We start from the raw sequence: 23,728 nt of genomic DNA on the forward strand, positions 1-23,728 counted from the left end.
CTTAGAAAATATTATACTGTATTCACGTTAAAATTCCTGAGTGATGATACTTATACTGTGATTATACAGGAGACTACCCTTGTTCTTAGAAGATTCACGATGAAGTATTTAGGCGTAAAATGTTTTCACATCTATAAGTAACTATCAAATGGTACAAGTGTATATCAAAATTTGCCAACTGATGAATGTGGTAAAGGGCTTGGGTGCTAAGTGTATTATTCTAGCAATTTTTCTGTAGGTTTAAAATTTTTCAAAATAAAAATTTGAAGCAAAAAGATGGTAAAATTCACAATATAAGCAATAGTGATTTAGGTAATACAGTGAAAACCTTTGTTAACATTTCCTGAAACAGTTATAATTGAATCATATGCAACCTCATTATAATATCAGAACATGACATGTAAAATTCATGTCTCATTTTCAAATATCAACATTGTTTCAGGAAATTTATTGACAGCTCTAGTTGGACAAACTGAATTAATAAAAAATTTTCCAAGAACTACAAGAACTTTCTAAAAATTGCTCAGAATCTTGTCTCATTTGGTGCCATTGTCAACAGAATACAAATTATGTAAAAATCAATTAAAAAAATTGGTGATTTTGCTACAACTGAGGCAAGATATGCAATATAAAATGCAAAATGTCTATCCTAGTACTGAAATATTTACAGACGGGATGACATGATGTTTGGGATTTGCTTTGAAATAGTCAAAGGAGGAGGAAGGCGGGCGGAGGGGCCAGGTGAAACAGGACTGGCCACGTGTTGGTAATTGTTGAAGATGGATAATGGGTACATTTCACTGTCATCGAGTTGATTCTGACCCATAGCGACCCTATAGGACAGAGCCTTTGTGGAAGCAGACTGCCACATCTTTCTCCCTTAGAGCAGCTGGTAAGTTTGAACGACCAACCTTTAGGTTAGCAACCAAACACTTAACCACTGCACCACCAGGGCTCCTACGTTTGTATATGTTAGAAATTTTTCATGTTAACAAATGATGGAAAAAGCCTCGTTCTTTGTATTAAACTACACTAACAGAAATCTAACACTTCAACTCATAATCCAGTATCCTTCTGTCATATTCCATTTTAAGAATTCATTTTTCCGTTTATTAGACTTTGCTGTTCTGTCTCATCAGTCACAGACAGCGGTGTATTTGCATATTAGTCATATCAGTCAAAAAAAAAAAAGGCAATCCCCCTAAAATATTTCAGAAGTGTACTAAACAATTTACCTTAGATTTTGTCGAGTCACTAGTAGCTGAATCTGTGAGGAGTTAAATAAAACACCGTCAGTATTAGCCAATCTTTACCGCTTTCAACAGACGATGCAAAACTTATGGAAAAGACAGGCACAGAACAAGATGTAAAAGCAAAACTCAAACAAAACCATAGAACACAGTGGATAGTCAGAGCTCACAAAGATGCAAGCTGCACCACAGAAAGCCACCGCCATGAAAGGATGCTGTGAATTGTAGGCAGAACCAGCTCAATGATAGGAATGGCAAAGGAGCCCTGTGCTAAACAAAAACAGAAATACTAGTGTTTATTAGATTTTCTAATTATTGAATCTAGCATAAAGAAGCTTGAAGACCTTTTCAGAATTGTACTATGTACCACATCCTGTATCTGAAACTGATACACAATGTAGAACTTGTAACATTGTTGGCTGCCTTAGCTACAAATACTATCTCTCTATGTATTGATGTTGATTTTTGTCAGACTGTTAAACTTAGTTCTTAAATTTTATAGCATATACTATATGCGTATGGATGCAAAAGAGGCATGAGGATAACCCTGCTTCCAGGTCACTTTGATTTTATATTAAATTAATGCTGATCTTTGTGCTTTAGACCCACTTTCAAATCAATGCAGTCAGGGATCCTTTTGGCTAGTTTGGGTAAACTGCTACCAGTTTTGTAATTTATCTATTAACAAATGTTATTATGAAAATGGAAAAAATGGAGACCATATTTTACTGTCTGGCAAAAACTCAGATTATACAATTATAAAGAGGGTAGAAAGGGGCTAGCAGTATTCAGGATAATGTCAATTTTGAAATTTCATCTTTTAACTTTAGGGAAATTGATTTTCACAATGAATGAGCTGAGCCCCCTGCCACGCCCCTTTTTGACACATGGCTAAAATGCTTTATGACTTTAAAAACTGGTAGACCATACCATGCTATTTCTCCTCAGGGTCTGCTTCAGAAATAACAAGAAACAGCAGAAAAACTTTTAAGAAAGTAGTATTGATCTGTTTACAATAATCTTAAGAGAAAATTTACACCACAGATCAACTATGTTGGCATTTACAAGAATCGGGGGTTTCTGCAGACAAGGCAGCTACAGTGTGGGCAACAATCCTCCTTCTTCCTACAGTTCCAGCTGTCCATCAGGGACATCACAGAATCCACTAGTGACATTACCGTGTGATAGACTCCGCCCACTTCGCCTGTTTCAACATCAGTATAGATTTGCCTGTGTCAGTAAGTGCTGAAAAAACCCTTTAGGACTAAAACAAGAACTAGAGACAAAGGGAGAACATGGTGTGAAACAACATGCTAGATTAGTGCAACAGCTTGGTAGGAGAACATGGTCATCAAAAGAGTCTATAAAAACTAAGACTTAACCAAACATTAGGGCAGCAGTTGAAAACAGAAGAAAAAGAAATGTTTCATAGACTGATTTTTACTGTGATACCTACTGTGACGAATAATATACTGCATTTTAAGAAAATGGTGCCCATTAGCAGTTCAACATATATATAACGTGCTGCTTTTAATTTTTAAAACAGAGCTTCTAACTCGAGATCAGAGCTATTTATACAGTCTAGACCACACTTTCTGCCATCACAGCAACCACATATTCAGTAGCATGTATCTGTTTTACCTTGTGATGACTATTACATGGAAACTGTGGATTGAAAAAAAAAAAAAAGAACAAAACAGTGGTTTGCATGCTCATTTCCCTCATATTTCCATTCTGACAGGCATTACAACTCGATGCACTGCCAATGGCATGATAGTCACTGGAAGATAATAAGATCAATCAGAAAAGGAAGATTCAGTTTTTTATTAGTAGAAAGAAAAAAAAAAGAGAGAAAAAAATCATAGTGAATTATTACTTATGATTGCTTTGCTCTTTCATTATAAGAATTCAGCTTTTAACCTAGAGAACAGTCCTGCCCAACAAGAGTTACCTGATACATCTCCCGGGGAGACGCCTGTCCTTCCAATGTTGGTGAGTAAATGATCTATGTTTGGCACTGGCTGGGAGTCTACCGTGCTGTCCTCCTGCACCGTTGTCTATGGTTAATAAACAAAAATCTCTTCAAAGAGCGTTTCTTTAAAATTCCAACAGCATTTAGTAAAAGACATATATTACTGAGTGGAGTACCCGTGCTTAATTTTTTTCTTTACATTGTTTACATATAATTAACTGCAGAGTAAGCAGCATACTTGTATTTCCATTAGGTCAGATACTGAGGACCTGCTTCCAGGGTGCAAAGAGGACAATAGCATACAAAGCAGGAGGCTGGCCCTGTCGCAGCACCCGGATCTTTTGTCCCAAACGAAAATAACAGCACAAATGCTGACAGACAATACTTACAAGGGGTTCTTCAGCACCTTCTTCTGTGAAAAACCAGTCATGCTAAAATTTAAAATAAAAAAGGTGAAAAGAAATTAAATAACCTCCCAAATATGTCTCTATCTTGGAGGATGGTATAGAAAAAAGACAATTTTTTTTTAGGAAAAAAAAAAAATAATTATAATGAAAATTCTGTCCTACCAAATATCAGCTGCTCATTAACATGAATTTTCTTAGAAGTGGGCCATAAACTTACGTGTTGGATAAGTGTTTCTACAATTTTATACTGGTCAGGCATGTGAGTAACCATGTGTGTCATGTTATCTTCTGATGTTCTTACAAGAGTTGGACCAAAAACGATTGCTAGATTTCTTGGTTCCATCTGAAACAAAAGATGATATTGGAAAAATATCAGACTTTTTTCTTAAAATAGGCTTAAATTCCTGCTGTATTCACATCTTATTTCTGAAAGGTTCTTTTGATAAAAAAGAATTCAAAGAAGAACGGCTGGCTGATGTGGGTTAAAAAAAAAAAATGCTTCCTAGATAAGAAATCTTTTCCATAAGCAAGTCCATACATAACTTATTTTTCTTGTTTTATAGACAACGTGCAATGCTTAATCGACGCTCATTTTTTCCAAGAAGTCTTTGAAAGCAATTGATGTGGTTCAAAACTAGTATTACCAGAGCTAGACTAGCTGACAAAAATTTTAAAATCAAAGGGGGAAAAAAAAAACCGGCAAAAAATAGGGAAACTCTGCCTCAAAACCTAAAAAGTGAACATAAGTGCTTAAAGATACATAAAAGGTTTCAAATTTGCCCCAGTGACACATCAAAATTACTAATATATAGAAGCCCAATGTCTGCAAATATTCTTTTTGATCAATTTTTACTTTAACCCAATCTTCTGAAGCTCTTTGCTTAGTCTCTGAATGCCTGAATATGATATACTTACGTGTTCATACTCATGTAGCAAAATAGAAACACAGGATTTATTTTTGGAGTCAACATCACAAAAGAAAAAAGGTAGAGCAGTTATTCACATAGAATATCAACATCAGCTTTGATGTATTTTAGAGCCTTCATTGATTTATAAACCTAATTTTGATTATATTTCATGAAGCAGTGTCACATACCTTTTCAATTAAAGCCACTCAAAGTACATAGCTTTAGTGTGCACTTGACATACCTTATTTTTTTCTGAATTTTCTGCCACTGTCTTCAGATGAGCCGAAAGAAACTTAAGTGTTTCAAAATGATGTTCAGGTAAATCATGAATCTGAAACATATTATTTTTATGATGGATTTAAGATATTTAAATGAAGAATTTTAGTTCTACCACTGAATACATAAAATAATACCTACTAGTCTTTTTAATGTTTTCAGACGCTCTAGGGGATCTTCTTTACGATTGGCTTCAATAAAGTCGGCATATTTATCTGACAACAACAAGAACCGTGAAACAAAATTATCTTAACTTGCTACCAAGAAAAACCCAAACCTGTTGCCATCACATTGATTCTGACCCATAGCGACCCTAGAGCACAGAGTAGAACTGCCCCGTAGGGTTTCCAAGGAGCAGCTGGTGGATCTGAACTGCTGACCTTTTTGGTTAGCAACCGTATCATTTAACCACTGCACCACTGGCGTTAACTTGCTTAGCTGAATTATACCCTAGTTTTCCTTTAAGGTTCAATTTCAAGACATAACTAAAAAATGTAGGGAAGATCCCAAATCGCCTTTTCTTTTTTAATTTTATTGTTTTAGGTGAAAATTTAGACTGCAAATTAGTTTCTCATTCAAAAATTTATACACAAATTGTTTTGTGACATTGGTTGCAATCCTGCAATGTGTCAGCACTCTTCCCCTTTCCCTTTCCAACCCCAGGTTCCCCATGTCTATTCGTCCAGTATTCCTGTCCCTTCCTGCCTTGTCTTTGTTTTTAGGCACGGGCTGCCCATTTGGTCTCCTATACTTGATTGAACTAAGGAGCACATTCCTCACCTGAGTTATTGTTTATTTTCCAGAACTGTCTAATCTTCAGCTGGAAGGTGGACTTTGGGAGTGGCTTCAGTTCTGAGTTACCAGGGTGTCAGGGGGCCATAGTCTCGGGGGGCCATAGTCTCAGGGGTTCCTCCAGTCTCTGCCAGGCCAGTAAGTCTGGGCTTTTTTTGTGATTTTGAATTTTGTTCTACATTTTCCTCCCACTCTGCCTGAGATCATATACTGTGTTCTCTGTCAGAGTGGTGGGTAGTGGTAGCTAGGCACCATCTACTTCTTCCGGGCCTAAGCTGGTAGAGGCTGTGGTTCATGTGGTCCATTAGTCCTTTGGACTAATATTTTCCTTGTGTCTTTGGTTTTCTTCATTCTCCTTTGCTCAGAACATGATAAAATCAATAGAAGTATCTTCAGATGGCCGCTTGCATGCTTTTAAGACCCCAGACACTATTTGCCAAACTAGGATGTAGAACATTTTCTTTATGAACTATGTTATGCCAATTCCCCTAGATGTCCCCTGAGACCATGGTCCTAGCCCTAAGCCACAGTAACTTGGTCCCTCAAGGTATCTGGAAATATCTAGGAAGCTTCTATGACTCTGCCTTTGTCAAGTTGTACTGTCTGCCCCTATATTATGTGTTGTCTTTCCCTTCACCAAAGTTAACACTTCTCTACTGTCTAGTTAGTGATTTCCCCTCTCCACCTCTCCCCTCTCTTGTAACAATCAAAGATTGTCTTTTTCTGTGTGTAAGCCTTTTCTTGGGTTTTTATAATAGTGGTCTCATACAATTTTTGCCCTTCTGTGATTGACTTATTTCACTCAGCATGATGCCCTCCAGATTTAACCATGTTGTGAGATGTTTAGCTGATTCATCATTGTTCTTTATTGTTGCATTGTACCAAATCACCTTTGAAGAATCTCTAAAACTGCTATCGTTTTTAATGATCCTCCAAGCCTTATCATCAAATAAAATTCCCTGAAATGTGAGTTCCCTTAGGATGCCATTCTATATTCATATAGCCTGCATATTCCTTTCTCCCCCCAACCACAACATCTAGTAGAGTATCTTATATACGTTGGTGTTGTTAGGTGCCATTGAGTTGGTTCCGACTCATAGCGACCCTGTGTACTACAGAATGAAACACTGCCCTGTCCTGCGCCATCCTCACAATCATTGTTATGCTTGAGCCCGTTGTCGTAGCCACTATGTCAATCCATCTCGTTGAGGGCCTTCTTCTTTTCCGCTGACCCTGTACTTTACCAAGCATGATGTCCTTCTCCAGGGACTGATCCCTCCTGACAACATGTCCAAAGTATGTAAGATGCAGTCTCGCCATCCTTGCTTCTAAGAAGCATTCTGGTTATACTTCTTCCAAGACAGATTTGTTCTTTTATATATACAGTTCCTTTTATATAGAGGATGTCATATGTATTATTCAAATATTTATTTTGACTGAAAAAATGTTTTCCAGTAACTATTGGGTCACTATGAGTCAGAATCGACCCGATGGCAATGGGTTTGGTTTTTTGCTTTGGTACCTTATTATGTCTTAAGATTTTGACTGAGAACAATAATAATATATTTTTAATTTGATCGTAAACATGGATGAACCTGAATGTAAATACTTTGCAGAACCAAAACGATTTTTTAAATAGAAATTTTTCATTTAAACTTATCAGGAAAAGAAAAAAAAAATGACAAAAAAAACCACATAATTATGCTTCTACCATGTCAACAAAAACTAAATAAAACCTGCTGCCCTTGGCAAAAATATTTTTTCCTGGTTCAATTTACTTTTCTACGGTTTTCTAATAGTCATAGTTTCAAATTCTTTCATCGGTATCTCTCATGGGAGTTAACTCACCATTTGTGAAGAGAGGTTCAGGGAGTTTTCTGAAGAATGATTTTAGTAAACTGCTTATCACGTTCAAATCTCGCCATTTCTAGGTATGCAAAATAGAAACGAGGTATTTTTGGAGTCAACCATCACAAATGAAAAAAATTGGAGCAGTTTTTCAAAGAGAAACAAACTTACATCATCTTGTGTATCAATATCAGCCATTCCCTTGTTGAGTTCTTCCTGCATACTCGAGATGGCCGCATTATTGCCAGGAACTCTATAAATACCTGTATATTCAAGACCTCTTTCTTCAACTAATTTGCAACATATGTCAACTATTAATGGAATATACTGCAAAACAAGAAATAAACATTGTATTTAATATAACACAAATGTTTATATTTGGCTGGCAGTTTTTTACATCACAGCTAAAAGGCCCTTTCATCGAAAAGGCAATCTATAAATTGCTATTATGTCATGGAGACGAAATAAAGAATAGAGACAGTGTAGAGCTTTGAATAGATAAAACCAGCAAGAGAGATTCAAGCCAGTGGGAAAGGAATAAACAGGCCAAGACAGAAAGAGGAGGGCCTACAGGGAAATAAAGTCTAAAGAGGAAATGATAACAAGTAGAATGTGGGGAAGTTTGAATAAAGGGGAATAAACTAAAAAAAAAATAAAGTAATACATCAGAAAAAAGCATTATAGATAAATATATGCCACACACTCTTGCAGGTAAGAAATGCTTAGGGAAACTAAGGTTTGCGAAGAAGAGGAAAATATGAAACAGGCTGACTCTCTCTATTATCTGCAAGACCGTATACTCGTTGCCAGTGACTTGGCTGCAACTCATAACGACCCTATGCAACAGGGTAGAACTGCCCCACAGGGTTTCCAAGGAGCAGCAGGTGGAATCAAACTGCCGATCTTCTGGTTAGCAGCCGAGCTCTTAACCGTTGTGCTACCAGGGCAAGATCGTATATTCAGGTCCTATCTTTTGGTTTTTTGTATTGTGATTACAACGGAATTAATGACTTTAGGAAATCCAGTGTTGTCTCCTACCCGATTAGTATGAGCTGGGGGGCAGTCGTCCAGTCTGACACCAAACGTTCCCGTAGCAGTAGGCTTTTTTTCAAATGTCTTCCTCATAATACTTGGAATACCTTTTCTCCATGTGCCTTTGTCTTTTGGGGGACTGGTATCATCTTTTGATTTTTATTAGAAATAAAATGACATAGTATTTAAGAAAATGGAAACAAGAGTGTTTAAAGTATGGCTTTAAAAATCCTCATCCATATTTACATAAATTAGAATCCTGTAATATAAATAATACATCCTACATTTGTAAAAAATATTGTATTATATTCTCTTAAGATAGCATTCCTTTTAACCTTCCATATAATTTAATAGGTATCAATTATATTCCTTTGCCCTTTTATAATCTGTATCATGATTTTCTTTAATATTCAAGAAAATAATATCAAGGTGTCATCTTCATAGTGAGATTTTAGCAAGAGGAAATATAATAATTTTATCTCAAAATGATAGGACCTGGGTCCTCTGAGTCATTCAAATTTGTAATGTTTTTGATATAGATGTATGTGCAGTATTTTCCTTCACTTTGTCTTTTTAACAAACGCTGGTGTCTTGGATCACACCTTAAAGGGAAAGGCCCAGTTAGCTTAGTCCTGGCCTATGGTGATCTTTGAACTAGCTGACACTGAGCCTGGATCAGTAGAAATGGCAGGGAAAACCATTAAAGTACTTTTAAAAATCTCAGGTTTTAAATCATTTTATTTGTTAAATCTATTCAAGAAAGCTAACATCAGTACCTTTACTGAGGAGTTTCCTTTCTGACTCTTCCTTTGGAGAGTGTGGACTTTGGGTCTTTGGCTCTGACTTCGAACCGAGCAAAGTCTGCCTGATGCTGAGACTCTGGCGAGGTGTTTTTGGCAACTGTTCTGCTTTGCTGCTGAAAGAAATGAACGTTCCTTAAAAATTACCTATTTTACACCCAACTTAAACTGTAGGCATGGTAGGATTCTCACCTCATCAGACTATTATACTCTTTTATTCTCCGACTAATTAGATCCCTGTTGGTAACTCCAGTGTCCTGCAGAATAAACAGAAAGTTAGATTAGGAAGTCAATCCTAAGCATAAACAGTGAGCCCCACTTTTTTGAGGCTTTCTATTGTACTACTTTGCTATTTCAGTACAAACACTATCCTTTACTCAATGTGGAACGCTATTCACAATCATCATGCTACAAATGTCCCCTACCGCCAAGAGTGTTCTATTTATTTTCTATACACCTACAATACCTAACATAATGGCAGCAAATTACAGGTGTTCATACTTACTGAATTGGTCTCTCATATTTAATAAAGGATTGGGAATCAACAGAATGTCAGTTTTTTCTCTCACTAGTACCCGAAAGAATGATCACCATTTAAAAATAATACAATGGGATAAAAGATGGGCAAATACTGCTAGGATATGTTAATGATTACTCTGTAGGGGCAGTGAGATTGAGGGTCAATTGGTATTAGAAATGGCAGTTAGATTATGAGATAAGAAAAGTTCAAAGCTGTTTTAACTTCAATAGGGTAGGTTTTATAATACTCTATATGGTAAACCTAGAACACAGAATAATGATTTTTTTCTATAGACACCAGGGAATCCCTGAATGGCGCAAGTGGTTAAGCACTCGATGATTAGCCAAAAGGTTGGTGGTTTCAACCTCCCCAGAGGCGCCTTGGGAAACAGGCCTGGTGATTTGCTTCCGAAAGGTCACAGCCTTGAAAACTTTACGGAGCAGATTTACTCTGCACACATGGAGTTGCCAAGAGTTGGAATTGTCTCAACAGCAACTAACGATGACACAGACCCAAATTATACATTGGCCTGGGTCCACATTTTCTTTTTTGCTTGTCTCATTTTGACTACAGTGAATGACAAAACAACTTACAAACAATACGGATTTTGGAGTCAAACAACCTTGAATTCAAATGGACTATTCCACTTCCCAGCTGAGAAATCTTACGGTTAAGATCTGGAATAAGACTGCCTGGGTTCAAATCCTAGCTTTGATACTTATTGGCTATGATGATAATGGCTGACGTTAACTAAACGCTTATTATCTGCCAGGCGGTATGCTGAATTCTTCATAAGCATTATCCATTCAATCCTCCAAATAATCGTATGTTTCACAGGGGAAGAAACAGAAGCTTATGAGGGATAAGTAACTAGCCACAACTGCATAGTTAGTAAGTGATAGAGCAATTAAATCTAGGTCCTTCTGAGTCCGGAGCATGAGATCTTAGCAATTACACTCCACTGCTATGAGTCAGTGTCCACTTGAGGGCAATGGTTTATGGGCCCAATAGAATGCCTGGCATACAGCTGCTTATTAAAGAGGAATGCCATTGAACTGTCACGGCTAAAACCTACATCCAAGTAATTATTCTTCCTGATTAATTCACCAAAATTCAGCTCAGGATGCTTTGTAAGTGGGTGGTTGTGGAACAAAGGCTACATGATAAGGATCAATGTTAATTTTTAGCCATAAAAAAGGCAGGATGTAAACTACCAGAGAAAAGGGCAAATCAGTCCTCCTATAAGTTTTCATAATTTGAATTGGACATAATGGAAATGATTAAGTTAAAGAACATAATTTACATGACCCTTCAGCTAATGTAGGTATTACTATGTACTGTGAGCAAGGAAAACAAGCTTTGTGCTTTTTTGTCCTAACAATGGGCACAAAAGGTGAGAAGAACGTGTAAAAAAAACTATTAACGATATGAAAAAAAGAAGTGCTCAAGCTAAAAGCTAGGCTTAATCATTGCTGGATTTGCTCAGGAAAGTTTATGATATGTACACTTACAGAGACTCCCTTTACTATCAAAATTCCTGCTGTAAACATATGTTGGTACTGTAAGCCAGAAATTCTCAAGTCCCTAAACGTTGTTCTTCATTTAAAAAAACAAACAAAACCCAAAAAATCTGATTTTTGATAATGCAAGTTTTCTTAGAAAACAATTATTACCATAGGCTATCTTCTATTTTTGCCTGTGTCATTCCACTGGCAATAATCATAATACTCTTATCTCCTTGCATTACATAGTAATTTGTTTTGATAAGCATTTCACCATAACTCATGCCCTACAACAATCCTGTTTTTGAGCTAAGAAAACAGACATGGCATTATTTATATATAAAGGCAATGGCCAGGACTAGAAACCTAGGTCTCGTCATCTGTGGCTTATTGCTTCTGAGAAGGTATGAAGAGTATATGAATAACCTATCTTTCTAGTTCAGCAATGGAGATTTTCCAATAACTGGGAATCATACAAGTACATTTTTCTTTTTGATCACTGCTATTTTCTAAATGAAAATATAAATATAGCATACTTTTTTTTTTTCCCTACAAAATGATAGAGCAGATTCTTTGTCTTCTTAAGGAAAAGGTGTCAGTTTTCACCACGCACATTATTTTGAACATATACCTCTTCATTTAGGTTGCTACTCTCCTGGATAGTCTTGATCCATGCTAACATATCATCTCTGTCTTCAGCTTGAAAGAGGCATTCACAATCTGATGTGGTAAGTCGAAATACATTCTTCCTCTTGGTCTCGCTGTAAGAGATGTCTATTAAGCACGCGTTAACACTGATGGGTTGCTCTTCCTCAGATGGAGTCGTCTGTTCTCTTTTGTCTTTGTACAAGTAAAGTGAATGGCCCCGAAGTACAACATACATCTGCTTCCATGGCCGAATACTTCCACCAACTCGCTAGAAAACATAAAACAGTTCTTGAATACATAACGCTTGGCTAAATCTTCGTGAGAGGACAAGCAGATTAAGGAACACTGTTAACATGCATAAATGTATACCTCATGGAGCAGATGTCTAATTTATATCAATTATCTGTTCATTAAAAGAAGAAAGATAAAAATTGTGGACAGTTAATCAAATTAGGCAATGTATTCATATCGAAGTCAAGGATAGTGAAACCCTAACCTTAATTTAGCTGGGAAAACAAAACAAAGCAATTAAAATAAATGTAGTAAAATGTTAATGGACTAGAAAATTAAAAAAAAAAAAAAAAAAACTCAAAGTGAGAAAAAACTTGAGTGAAAGTAAGTCTAAGACAAGTCTTATAGTATGCAAATGACAAATACTACATACCAAAAAAAAAAACAAAAACCAAACCCATTGCCACCGAGTTGGTAACAACTCAGCGACCCTAGAGGAAAGAACAGAACTATCCCACAGGGTTTCCAAGGAGCAGCTGGTGGATTCTAACTGCTGATCTTTTGGTTAGCAGCCAAGCAGTTAATCACTGTGCCACCAGGGCTCTAATACTACATAAAAAACAAACAAACAAACCTATTGCCATAGAGTCAATTCTGACTCAAAGCAACCCTATAGGAGAGAGTAGAACTGCCCTGTAGGGTTTCCAAGGAATGCCTGCTGGATTCGAACTGCAGACCTTTACGGTTAGCAGCTGTAGCTCTTAACTAATATGCCACCAGGGCTTCCAAAAACAATATACACAAATGATGAATTAAAGAATTAAATTACCAAAGTTCACCAGCTTTATATGGTCAAGCAACAATATCCACACCAAGGTGGGTTTTCTTTAAAATTTTAAACTCTTATGGCAGTATTAAAATTTTCTTCTAATTTAAATGTTCTAAATTTCTGTAGCATGAGAAGCTTTATGGTGAAGTTTTTATGGTATTGTAAACTACCTAGTGGAGCATATATCAACATTATTATAGCCATTTATATAACAATATTTATAAAATAAAACAAAACTATAAAGGCAATTTAAAAGAATAAACTGGGACTAAACAAAAATTCTAAAATTATTAACATGGAGAACTGCTTCTTAAAGGGCTACTCTGTGATAGCCTCTGGCTAATAAGCTATTTAATAAGAAAAGCAGAGTTCCTTCTTAAACACTGATTGCTTTTCACATTGCCCAAATATAGGACAATATATTCGGTGTATAGTTGATACAAAGGATGAAAAGTATGAAGTTAAATCAACGATTAGAAGTTTTTTAAAAAATAATTTTTCCTTTTCATAGAACAAGATATTTCTAAATGATTTTTTTTTCTACTCCTTAATCTGGATATCTTACCATTTTACCTATATTGACTTTATTTTATGCCTTATTTATCAGAGCCTGTATTTCTGAGGTTCACAGTAGCTGAGAAAATACACTACCTTGCCCTTATCGGTGACAAGTGGCCGAAAATGGAGCCACCCTTCCTTGGCAGCATCACTGAAAACCTCTGAAGAGGAATCTTTTCTGGACCCAGAGTCTTCTGATGATTTTTGGCTATCTACGATCTACAGAAAAGGCCAATAAATCAGAGTAAAATATAAACATTTTCCTTTATAAATACTTGTATTTTGAAAATGCTCTACTGAAAAGTCTTTTACTTAATGTTCCAAGTAAAGAGCTATTTTTGAAAAATTCTAAAGTTTTATCAATTACATTAGTAAAATTTCCAGTCTTTTTTTTTTTTTAAATATGTGAGTTGACTACTGTCATTTATTAAGTCATCAAAAGCAACTTTTTAATCATTAAAAAAAAACAAAACAAAACAATTTCCCTGCTCTTAAGGAGTGAATATTGTAGTGGGAAAAGATCACTATACCAAGAAACAGCTAGTTGTCATGAATGCCATTTAGACAATGAAAACAGCAGGATGAAAGAACAAAGGACTGACTGGCAACTATAAATTAGTGATAAATCTCTCTGAAGAAATATCTTTTAAGTTGAAATCTGGAATTGAAAAAAAAGAAAAAAAGGAACCAAGTATGAAAGGTAAAACCCACCAAAAACCCACTGCCTTCGAGTCAATTCTGACTCATAGCAACCCTACAGGACAAAGTATGAAAGGTAGGGGGGTTGAAAAGTCAGGGAGAACATACAGCTAGTAAACATATATTTATCATTGTCATGTTAAATGTTCGCTGTTCAGTGTAAGTGTGGAAAAACAGCTAACTGTAAACTGCATAGGCCTTTTAGGTGATGGTAGGAAGTGTGAAGGGAAGCTATTAAGTGTTTAATCAGGGGCGTAACATTATCTGATTTTATTGTAAAAGATCACTTTGTGGAGAGTGGATTATAAAAGGACAGGCATGGAAACAGGTGTTACTGTGGTAATCCAGTGAGGGATGACGGTGGCTTGGGTCACCAGAATGAGTGAAAATAGAGAGAAATGTAAAGATTCAGGATACTTTTTGGAGTAGAGTGCACAGGATGTGATATTGGGGGAAAGGGAAAAAGAAGACACAAGGCTAATTCCTAGAGTTTTGGCTTGAGCAACTGGATGGATGGAAGTGGATTTAGTGAGAAGAGGAAAACTGAGGGATAAAGTTTGGGGTTAATCCAAATCTATTTGGCCATGTTAACGTCAATTGCTTATTAAAAATTCAAATGAAGATGTCATATGGGTCGTTAAAACGAGCTGGAGTTTGGGGTAGAAGTTAAGGCTAGCAATACAGACTTTGAGAGGAAATCAGCATAGATAGAAAACAAAAGAGGGGTCACAACAAGCCCAAGTCATTCCAACATTTACATACTAGGCAGAGGCAGAAGAGTCAGCAAAGGAGACTAAGAAGTCCTAGAGGTAGAAGGAAAACCAGAAAAGGGTGGTAAATGGGAAACCAGCAGGAGAAAGTGTTAAAGGAAGGGAGTCAGAAATTGTTTTGAATACTACTGAAAGGTGAAATAAATTAAACACTGAAGTGACTATTAGTTTTAGCAATCCAGATGTCACTGGTATACTTGGTATGAGCAGTGTCATCCTGATATGTGTGGGCTGAGACAAAAATGTGATGTGAGGAAGTGGAAACTATAGATAGTTTTTTCAAGGGGTTTTACTCTAAGAAATAGAAGAAAAAATGGGAGTAGTAAATAGAAGGGGATGTAGATTTGAGGGAGGTTTTTTTTTTGTGTGTGTGTAAATACAGGAAATAGGAGAACATTCTTATATATGCTGAAGAATGAGCCACTGGAAAGAGTGATATTGCAGAAAACAGAAAGTGAGAGGTGATGGACTCTGAAGAAAAGAAGTGGTTTTTGGTTTTTAACAGGATAACCTTTCAAGTAAAACAATATTTAGGATCAGGGTAAGGAGGGCAGAAAGTGTGTGCATAAATGCAGGTGACTGATATTTTGGAGATGATAAAATAAAGGAGTTCCTGTCTAACAGCATCTTTTTTTTTTTCCAAAGAAGTATGAGGAAAGATTGGAAGAGACAGGATAGAGGTGGATTGTGAAGGAGAAAAGGATATGAGATAATAACTTTGAGGAGACAAAAACAAACATACAACGAAATGTGGAGGATTGCTGGGCAGTTAGATTTTTTTTGTGTTGAACTGATAAAGTGAGAAATATCAGTACAATTGTGTGTAAAGTATTACATACTTGATGAATATATTTAGAAATTAGAAAATAACATTTTATACGTAACATTTTTCAAATGTACCTGCAACTTATAGAATAAAAGGTGATGACATTTAAATATTAAATATCTAATGGGTAAAAGGAATACATCCCTATGATAAGCTACAGTAAACAACAGTAAATAGAAACATTTATTATTTGCTTTATATTTTTAAAATATTGAATACGAACCTTGATTCCCTTCAGGCTAGTTACATGCTTAAAGGACCTGTTGGAAAGGAAGTATATAAATATTTGTGATAAATGCATAAAATACCTTGAAGATGTAAGAACATTTGAATTTTACAACTAACCTTTCATTAGTAGGCTGATAGTCATCATTATCATGTTAAATGTTCATTGTTTAAGGTAAATGAGAAAAACAGCTAATTTTACAAGTATTTAAATTTTTGATTCAATGACAGAAGCTTTCCCAGTTGACCTGATAAATTAAAACTTTCTGCTTTAAGTGTTGGATTTTCTTATCCTGCTTTTAAGAGCCAAGAAAAAGCTACTCAGGCTAAACACTGGGCTGTGTATTATTAGTTAACCATAGTTACAGCGCTATGCTAAGGACTCTCACAATTTAATAATGATTGACAAGTTGTTGCCTTTAACAGTCAGATACAGAGAGAATGGCATGCCTGCGAGCACCCAGCTTGTGGATGCTCTGAACCGTAAATCCGGCCTGAAGAGCATTACTGACGGTCACAGCTTACCGCTCCCGCCTCTCCAACCACACTCTGATTGGTTTCTATAAGGAAAATCGCCAACTGTTGCCAACGAGAAGGCTTAGGCTTTCAGAAGACAGGTTCACATTAAGAAAACTATTAAAAATAATTTAACATTATTAGAGGACAACTATTTTTTTCTTTTTAAAATTCAAAATTCACCTAAGGAACTTAAGCTTTTAAGACGAAACTGAAGATGGCATCGTCCTCTCCTCTCAGATCACCCCAAAACAACGAAGTAGTAAGAAACAAATATGCAAACTCAATTGTCAACAACATCAGGTGATGTATGTAATTCTGAACTATAATATATGAAGAAAGGTGGCTGAATATAGTTAAAAAAAAAAAAAAGGAAACCACTGCTTGCGAATCTCAAATTTCAGTGCACTGTTCTCTGAGAGATAAAAACCAACCATCCCTTTTTTGAAGCAATCCGAAAGAGGGTACTGGAGCTCATGACAGGAACGTCATTTGTCACCATGCATATCAGGGAAGGTGAAAATGAATGAGGAAACATACAGACCTGCCATCTTTGCAGCAAGCACTGAGTAGTTGATGTAGGGCAAAGCAGACTTTGAAATATGGCAGTACTGTAGTTGCTGACATCTTTTAGTGAGGGAGAAGTAATGGCTAAAGAAGCAAAGGCTAAAATAGCTCACAAATCCTGTATCATTAGAAAAATCCCTGCTAGCCTGGAACAATGCCCTGGCTGCACCTCACACAAACTTCCATCCAATAGCTGGTTCAGGAAGAACTAATTAGGATATAAATAATCAAGTGGAACCAGCAGAGGACCTATACAAAGATATTATAATAAAAAAGACAAGTTGCTTTTGATAGAAAAGTTCAGTTTAATATCATAAAGATATCAATATTCCCTAAATTAACCTGTAAATTAAACATTATGTCAATGAAAACATCCATAAAAATTTAAGAACTAGAAAAGCTGATGAAGTCCAAACAACAAAATAAAGAAAAACCGCCAGGAGAATTCCAGAAAACAAAAATAAGAGGAATAGCATGACCAGATAATAAAAATAATAAAGACATTATAAAAATCACTGTAATTAATTAATAGAATCTGGTGAGTATGAATTTTTTTTTTTTTTTGGTGTGTATGAATAGACATATAGATCACGTGAACAGGATACAGCCTAAAAATAGAACTAAATACGTGAAAGAATTTAATATATGCTATGGATTGAACTCTGTCCCAAAAATGTGTGTCGCCTTGGCTAGACCATGATCCCTAGTATTGTCTACTATTTTGTGATCTGATGTGATTGTTCTACTGTTGTAAATCCTACCTCTATGATGTTAATGAGGCAGAATTAGAGGCAGTTATGTTAATGAGGCAGGAAGACAAGATTAGATTGTGTTTTATGTCAATCCCTTTTGAGGTAAAAAAGAGAGAAACAAGCAGAGAGACAGGAGGACCTCATACCAACAAGAAAGCAGCACTGGAGCAGAGTGCATCCTTTGGACCCAAAGTTTCTGCTCTGAGAGGCTCCGAGACCAGGGGAAGATTGATGGCAAGGGTCTTTCGCCAGAACCAACACAGGGAGAAAGCCTTCGCCCTAGAGCTGGCACTCTGAATTTGGACTTTTAGCCTCCTAAACTAAGAGGGAATAAATTTCTCTTTGTTAAAGCTACCCGCTTGTGGTATTTCTGTTACAGCAGCACTAGATAGCTAAGATACCCAGTAAAACCCAGTGCCGTAGCTAAGACAGTATATAAAAATGTGTTATTAATCAGTGGGGAAGAATAACTTATTCAATAGATGCTTTTTGCACAACTGAGAAACACTGGAAAATAGAAAGTTGGCTCTTTATTTCAACCACTAGAATAAAGTGAGAACCAAAGCTATACATATACCACACACACATATCCACAAAAGAAAAACACAGAAATTGGAGAAATAAACATGGAAGAATTTTGTTATAATTCTGAAGTAGCTTTTTCAGTATGACTCAAAATCCAGAGGCCATAAAAATTTGTAATTTGGTCAAAAATTTTTAAAATTATTTTTGCATAGTTAAAGGAAATAAAGAAAACCAAAGGAAAAATACTGAATTGGGAAAAGACTTGGAACACTTATCACAAGAAAGAGCTAATTTCCTTTGTATAAAGAGCAAACAGAAGTCAATAAGAAAAATCAGTAGGAAAATGGGCAAATGATATGAAAAACAGTTCACGAAAAAAGAAATACAAAAATCTCTTAAATGTATTTCAATAGTAAGAAAATTTCAAATAAAACTACAATAAGATAAAATATCAAAGTTAAATAATATGCTGTGTTCAATTGGGTAACGCGCAGACTGTACACTGTTGGTGGGAACGAGGCTTGGCATAACTTCACCGAGAGCGATTGGTTATGCATATTAAAACTAAGAATACACGTTCCTTGACGTAACAATACTGTTTTCAACTATGCATGTGCTAAATAACTTATGCACAAATACAGTCACTAAAGTATTGTTTGTGGTACCATAACATGTGACCAATCTAAATGTCTATTAATAGCATATTAGTTAAACATATTATGGTACAACTATTGAATGGAAAATTAAACAATCATGAAAAGAATGAGGCAGAAATATATGCTCTGAATACTCTCCAAGACATGAGTTCAAGTGAAAAAAAGCAAAAAAGTGTGTATAACATCTATCATTTGTTTATAAAAATCATAGATATATATATATGAGCACATGAAGCATGTATGTGATTTTATGCATACATTATCTGTATAAAAGAAAACAGTAACACAGTTACGCCTGAGAGTAGAACTGTGTGGCTAGAGGTCTAAAGTGGGAGGTAGTATTTAATATGTATATATTTTGTACCATGTTTATGTATTATTGTTGTTGTTAGGTGCCATCAAGTTGGTTCCGACTCTTAGCAACCCTGTGTACCACAGAAAGAAACACTGCCTGGTCCTGTGCCATTCTCACAATCGTTGTTATGCCTGAGCCCACTGTTGCAGCCACTGTGTCAATCCATCTTGTTGAAGGTCTTCCTCTTCTTTGCTGATCCTCCACTTTACCAAGGATGATGTCCTCCTCCAGGGAATGGTCCCTCCTGATAACATGTCCAAAGCATGTGAAACAAAGTCTCGCCATTCTTGCTTCTAACGAGCATTCTGGCTGTACTTCCAAGACAGCTTTGTTCCATGGTATATTCAATACTCTTTGCCAACACCGTAATTCAAAGGCATTGATTCTTCTTTGCTCTTCCTTATTCATTGTCCAGCTTTCACATGCATATGAGGCCACTGAAAACTTCATGGCTTGGGTCAGTCAGGTGCACTTTAGTCTTAAAGTGATATCTTTGCTTCTTAATACTTTAAACAGGTCTTTTGCAGCAGATTTGCCTAATGCAAAATATCTTTTGATTTCTTTGCTGCTTCCATGGGTGTTGATTGTGGATCCAAGTAAAATGAAATCCTTGACAACTTCAATATTTTCTCTGTTTATCATGATGTTGCTTATTGGTCTAGTTGTGAGAATTTTTGTTTGCTTTATGTTGAGGTATATACAATCCATACTGAAGGCTGTCATCTTTGATCTTCATCAGTAAGTGCTTCAAGTCCTCTTCACTTTGAGCAGGCGAGGCTGTGTCATCTGCATATTGCAGGTTATTTATGAGTATTCCTCCAATCTTGATGCTGCATTCTTCTTCATATAGTTCAGCTTCTCAGAGTATTTGCTCAGCATACAGATTGAGTAAACATGGTGAAAGGATACAACCCTGACACACACCTTTCTTGACTTTAAATGACACAGTATCCCCTTGTTCTGTTTAAACGACTGCCTCTTGGTCTGAGCACAGGTTTGTGTATTACTGATTTTTAAAAACTAATTATTATTTTTTAGTTTTAATAAAATATGCTACCATGTAAAAACTTTGATTTTATTTTTTTTAATTTGGATTTCTAATGTCATAATGTTAGAGATTATAAAAGATATCATTAAATTCAGTATTTACATGTCAAAGTCATGCTGAACACCCATATACAAATATTTAATATGGTATGCATAGGACTTACAATTTTGCATCTTCTCTGTAATCATCCAACCCCTCATCATATGATTTCGATCTTTCTGTCTTTGAGCTGGGCTGGCCATCCAGGCTGGGAGGTCCAACAGATTCTGTAATTATAAGTCAGCATTTAGACAGTTACAAGTGGTTTCCAGGTTCTTTTAATAACGAGAAGATTACAGTGAATCACACTAATCTAAATGGAATACTGAGAATGAGATACAGTTTACATAACATTCATGCAAACATACCATGGTCATGTGAGAGCTGACGTCGGATTAAAGGGGCTGATGTTGTGAGGCTGGGAGGAACCGTTGCTATAGAAGGTACTTGAGAGGTAGAGGCTGAGATGACAGCAGAAGCAGGGATATGTGCAATATCATGATCAATGCTAGGGCTAGTTGGTTCATCTGTAAGATGAAATGAAAAATAAATATTGGAATGTTAAATGACCTAGTTATCAATAATAACAATAATAAAATTAATAATCAATAATCATTATTAAAGGAACCAGGTAAAGATTCTAACCTTCATTGCTATAGGACCAATAAATGACATATTCGGTCCGTGAAAAAATCTACATATATAGTTAATATTCTAGTAATTCCCAATAATTCTGAGAATATGGTATCAGAAATTAAACGAGTTGCTTCTTTTACCAGCCAATTAATTTCTTCACCAACTGATGAGATACCAAAATTTAGAGACATTCAGAACTGAATCTATCAAACCAGAACAATCATCACGCACCATACTGAAAGACTTACTCCCACCCCTCACACACAGCATATCTTCAATTTTCATAGAAAAACAAGAAAGTACAGTCGATAAGCCACCAGGAGAAGTTTCGTATTATCCCAGTCGGTGCTAGTCTATCTGGCACTTTTGTGCAAATTAGAAGCAAGTACCAAGTTTCCCGGCGTGGGCCCTCACCAGGAGCAACCCCCGTGTGCCCCCTCGAGCAGATGTTCTTGTGCCCTTATAACCCAAAACACCAAACCCACTGCCGCCGAGTCGATTCTGACTCATAGCAACCCTACAGGACAGAACAGAACTGCCCCATAGAGTTTTCAAGGAGCGCCTGGTAGAGTCGAACTACCGACCTTTTGGTTAGCAGCCGTAGCACTTAACCACTACACCACCAGTGGCTAAGTAACCACAGAGCATACTAGGTACTGGTACCACTCTAAATATTTTACATATATTATTCCACTTAACACTTATGAAATCCTATGAAGTAAGTACTATTATATATATGAAGAAACCAAGACACAGACAGATTAAGAAACTTGTCTACAATTACAAAGTCACAGGGTCAGAATTTGAACCAAGACCATCTAACACCAGAGGTCCTGCTATGTAACTATTAGTTTTTCAAATTGGTGAACATAGCTTTGTTTAAAATTCTTACTCTTGTTAAAACACCAGTGGTTTACATTCTAATATTTTAGGCCAAAAGGATGTAATTTAATAGGATGCCAGAACTATAATCCTTCAAATTAAATGTCCCAAACCTCAGAAACCATCATGTAGCCCTTTAAAGAAAATACTAGAATGATGAAACAGGGTTTTGATTCCTTGATTTAAAAGGTCAAACTATTTTAATTTTGACCAAGTTCTAAGATTGCTCTGTCATTTCAATGATCAGCATTTTAATCAAGAAGGCTAATAATGTTACAAAATTAAACGATTCTATCTTGGCTAACATCAGTAAAGCCTGACTATCTTGTTTATTTCCTATGTTTTTCATTTTTTTTAAAGTAGCTCTTTACATTTTAGCAATAGGAAACACTCTGAAAGTTTCTGTCTCTTTGAATCAAGATTACTAAATATATGACAAGTTTAGAAGGCGCTTTGTAAAATGAGCTTGGTTTTAAGGAATTGTTCTCACAGTTGACAGAATTACTCTAGAAAGAAGCATGTACACAATGTAGTTCATATTTTATAATTATCCTTGAGAATAGTTTTATACAACTCAGGGAAATCAGGCTTTTTGGCATAGGCATGGTAAAATAATCAGTTCCTTGACATATTTTTGCTTTTTTATTTCACTTCTACTGGGAACAATTGAGCCTACTTTCTCTCCAGATTACAGCATAATAATTTAAGGCATGTTAACTCCACAAACACCCATGGAAGCAACGGCCGAGAAATCAAATGATGTATTGCACTGGGAAAAACTGCTACAAGAGATCTGCTAAAAAACAAAGATGTCACTTTGAAGACTAAAGTGAACCTGACCCAAGCCATGGTTTTTTCAACTACCTCATATTAATGCGAAAGCTGGACAATGAACAAGGAAGACCAAAGAAGAATTGATGCTTTTGAAGTATGGCTTTGGCAAAGAATATTGACTGTACCATGGACTGCCAAAAGAACAAACCAATCTGTATTGGAAGAGGTACAGCCAGAATGCTTCTTAAAAGCAAGGACGGCGAGTGTTCATCTCACATACTTTGGACATGTTATCAAGAGGGACCAGTTCCTGGAGTAGCGTATCATGCTTGCTAAAGCAAAGGGTCAGCAAAAAAAGAGGAAGACCCTCAACAAGTGGCTGCAATAATGGGCTCAAACATAACAATTGTGAGGATGGCGCAGGCCTAGGGAGTGTCTTGTTCTGTTGTACATAGGGTCTCTATGAGTTGGAACTGACTGGACAGCACCTATCAGCAACAATCATAACACTATATCATTTACTCATTAATTACAATGATGGATAAAGCATATATTGTAAAAAAAAGTGGTAAACTTCCACGAGCTGGGAGAAATGGTGACTAATATAAAATTACATACATAACTCCAAAATACCAACAGTATTCATCTATCTTTTTTACTAAAAATATGGGAATTGAATAAATTGTCTTTGTTCCAACTCCTACGAGACAGGACATTTACTGCAAATGACCTAAAAAGTCAATCTATACCTCATATAAAATGCATGTTTTAAAAATCTCTGACATTTTTCCTTCTCCTTAAGGAAAAGTAAGATAAAATATTGCTAATGTATTCTCTGTCTTAAAGAGAAATTCAAATCTTTTTATTTGTCTTCTGACATACAGG

General features: G+C 36.0%; 1 protein-coding gene across 3 annotated transcripts in view; it reads right to left on the reverse strand.

The window, feature by feature from the left end:
• The window catches only part of ARHGAP21 (Rho GTPase activating protein 21), a 173,124-nt gene that overhangs the window by 4,838 nt on the left and 144,558 nt on the right, over positions 1-23,728 (reverse strand). For 2 of the 3 annotated variants that reach the window (XM_010590673.3, XM_023548861.2), the window contains 16 exons: positions 20,920-21,078; positions 20,676-20,778; positions 16,092-16,128; positions 13,667-13,792; positions 11,939-12,223; positions 9,478-9,542; positions 9,262-9,401; positions 8,492-8,634; positions 7,625-7,780; positions 7,454-7,532; positions 4,955-5,028; positions 4,779-4,868; positions 3,847-3,972; positions 3,612-3,653; positions 3,202-3,307; positions 1,236-1,267 (listed from right to left, as the gene is read on the reverse strand). In XM_010590673.3, the coding sequence (XP_010588975.2) occupies positions 1,236-1,267; positions 3,202-3,307; positions 3,612-3,653; positions 3,847-3,972; positions 4,779-4,868; positions 4,955-5,028; positions 7,454-7,532; positions 7,625-7,780; positions 8,492-8,634; positions 9,262-9,401; positions 9,478-9,542; positions 11,939-12,223; positions 13,667-13,792; positions 16,092-16,128; positions 20,676-20,778; positions 20,920-21,078 (1,763 nt within the window). The remainder of the gene's footprint in view (positions 1-1,235; positions 1,268-3,201; positions 3,308-3,611; positions 3,654-3,846; positions 3,973-4,778; positions 4,869-4,954; positions 5,029-7,453; positions 7,533-7,624; positions 7,781-8,491; positions 8,635-9,261; positions 9,402-9,477; positions 9,543-11,938; positions 12,224-13,666; positions 13,793-16,091; positions 16,129-20,675; positions 20,779-20,919; positions 21,079-23,728) is intronic. The other variant, XM_023548863.2, reaches the window with a different exon arrangement.

The sequence above is a fragment of the Loxodonta africana genome, chromosome 4 (genome assembly GCF_030014295.1).
Source record: "Loxodonta africana isolate mLoxAfr1 chromosome 4, mLoxAfr1.hap2, whole genome shotgun sequence".
Lineage (NCBI taxonomy): Eukaryota > Metazoa > Chordata > Mammalia > Proboscidea > Elephantidae > Loxodonta > Loxodonta africana.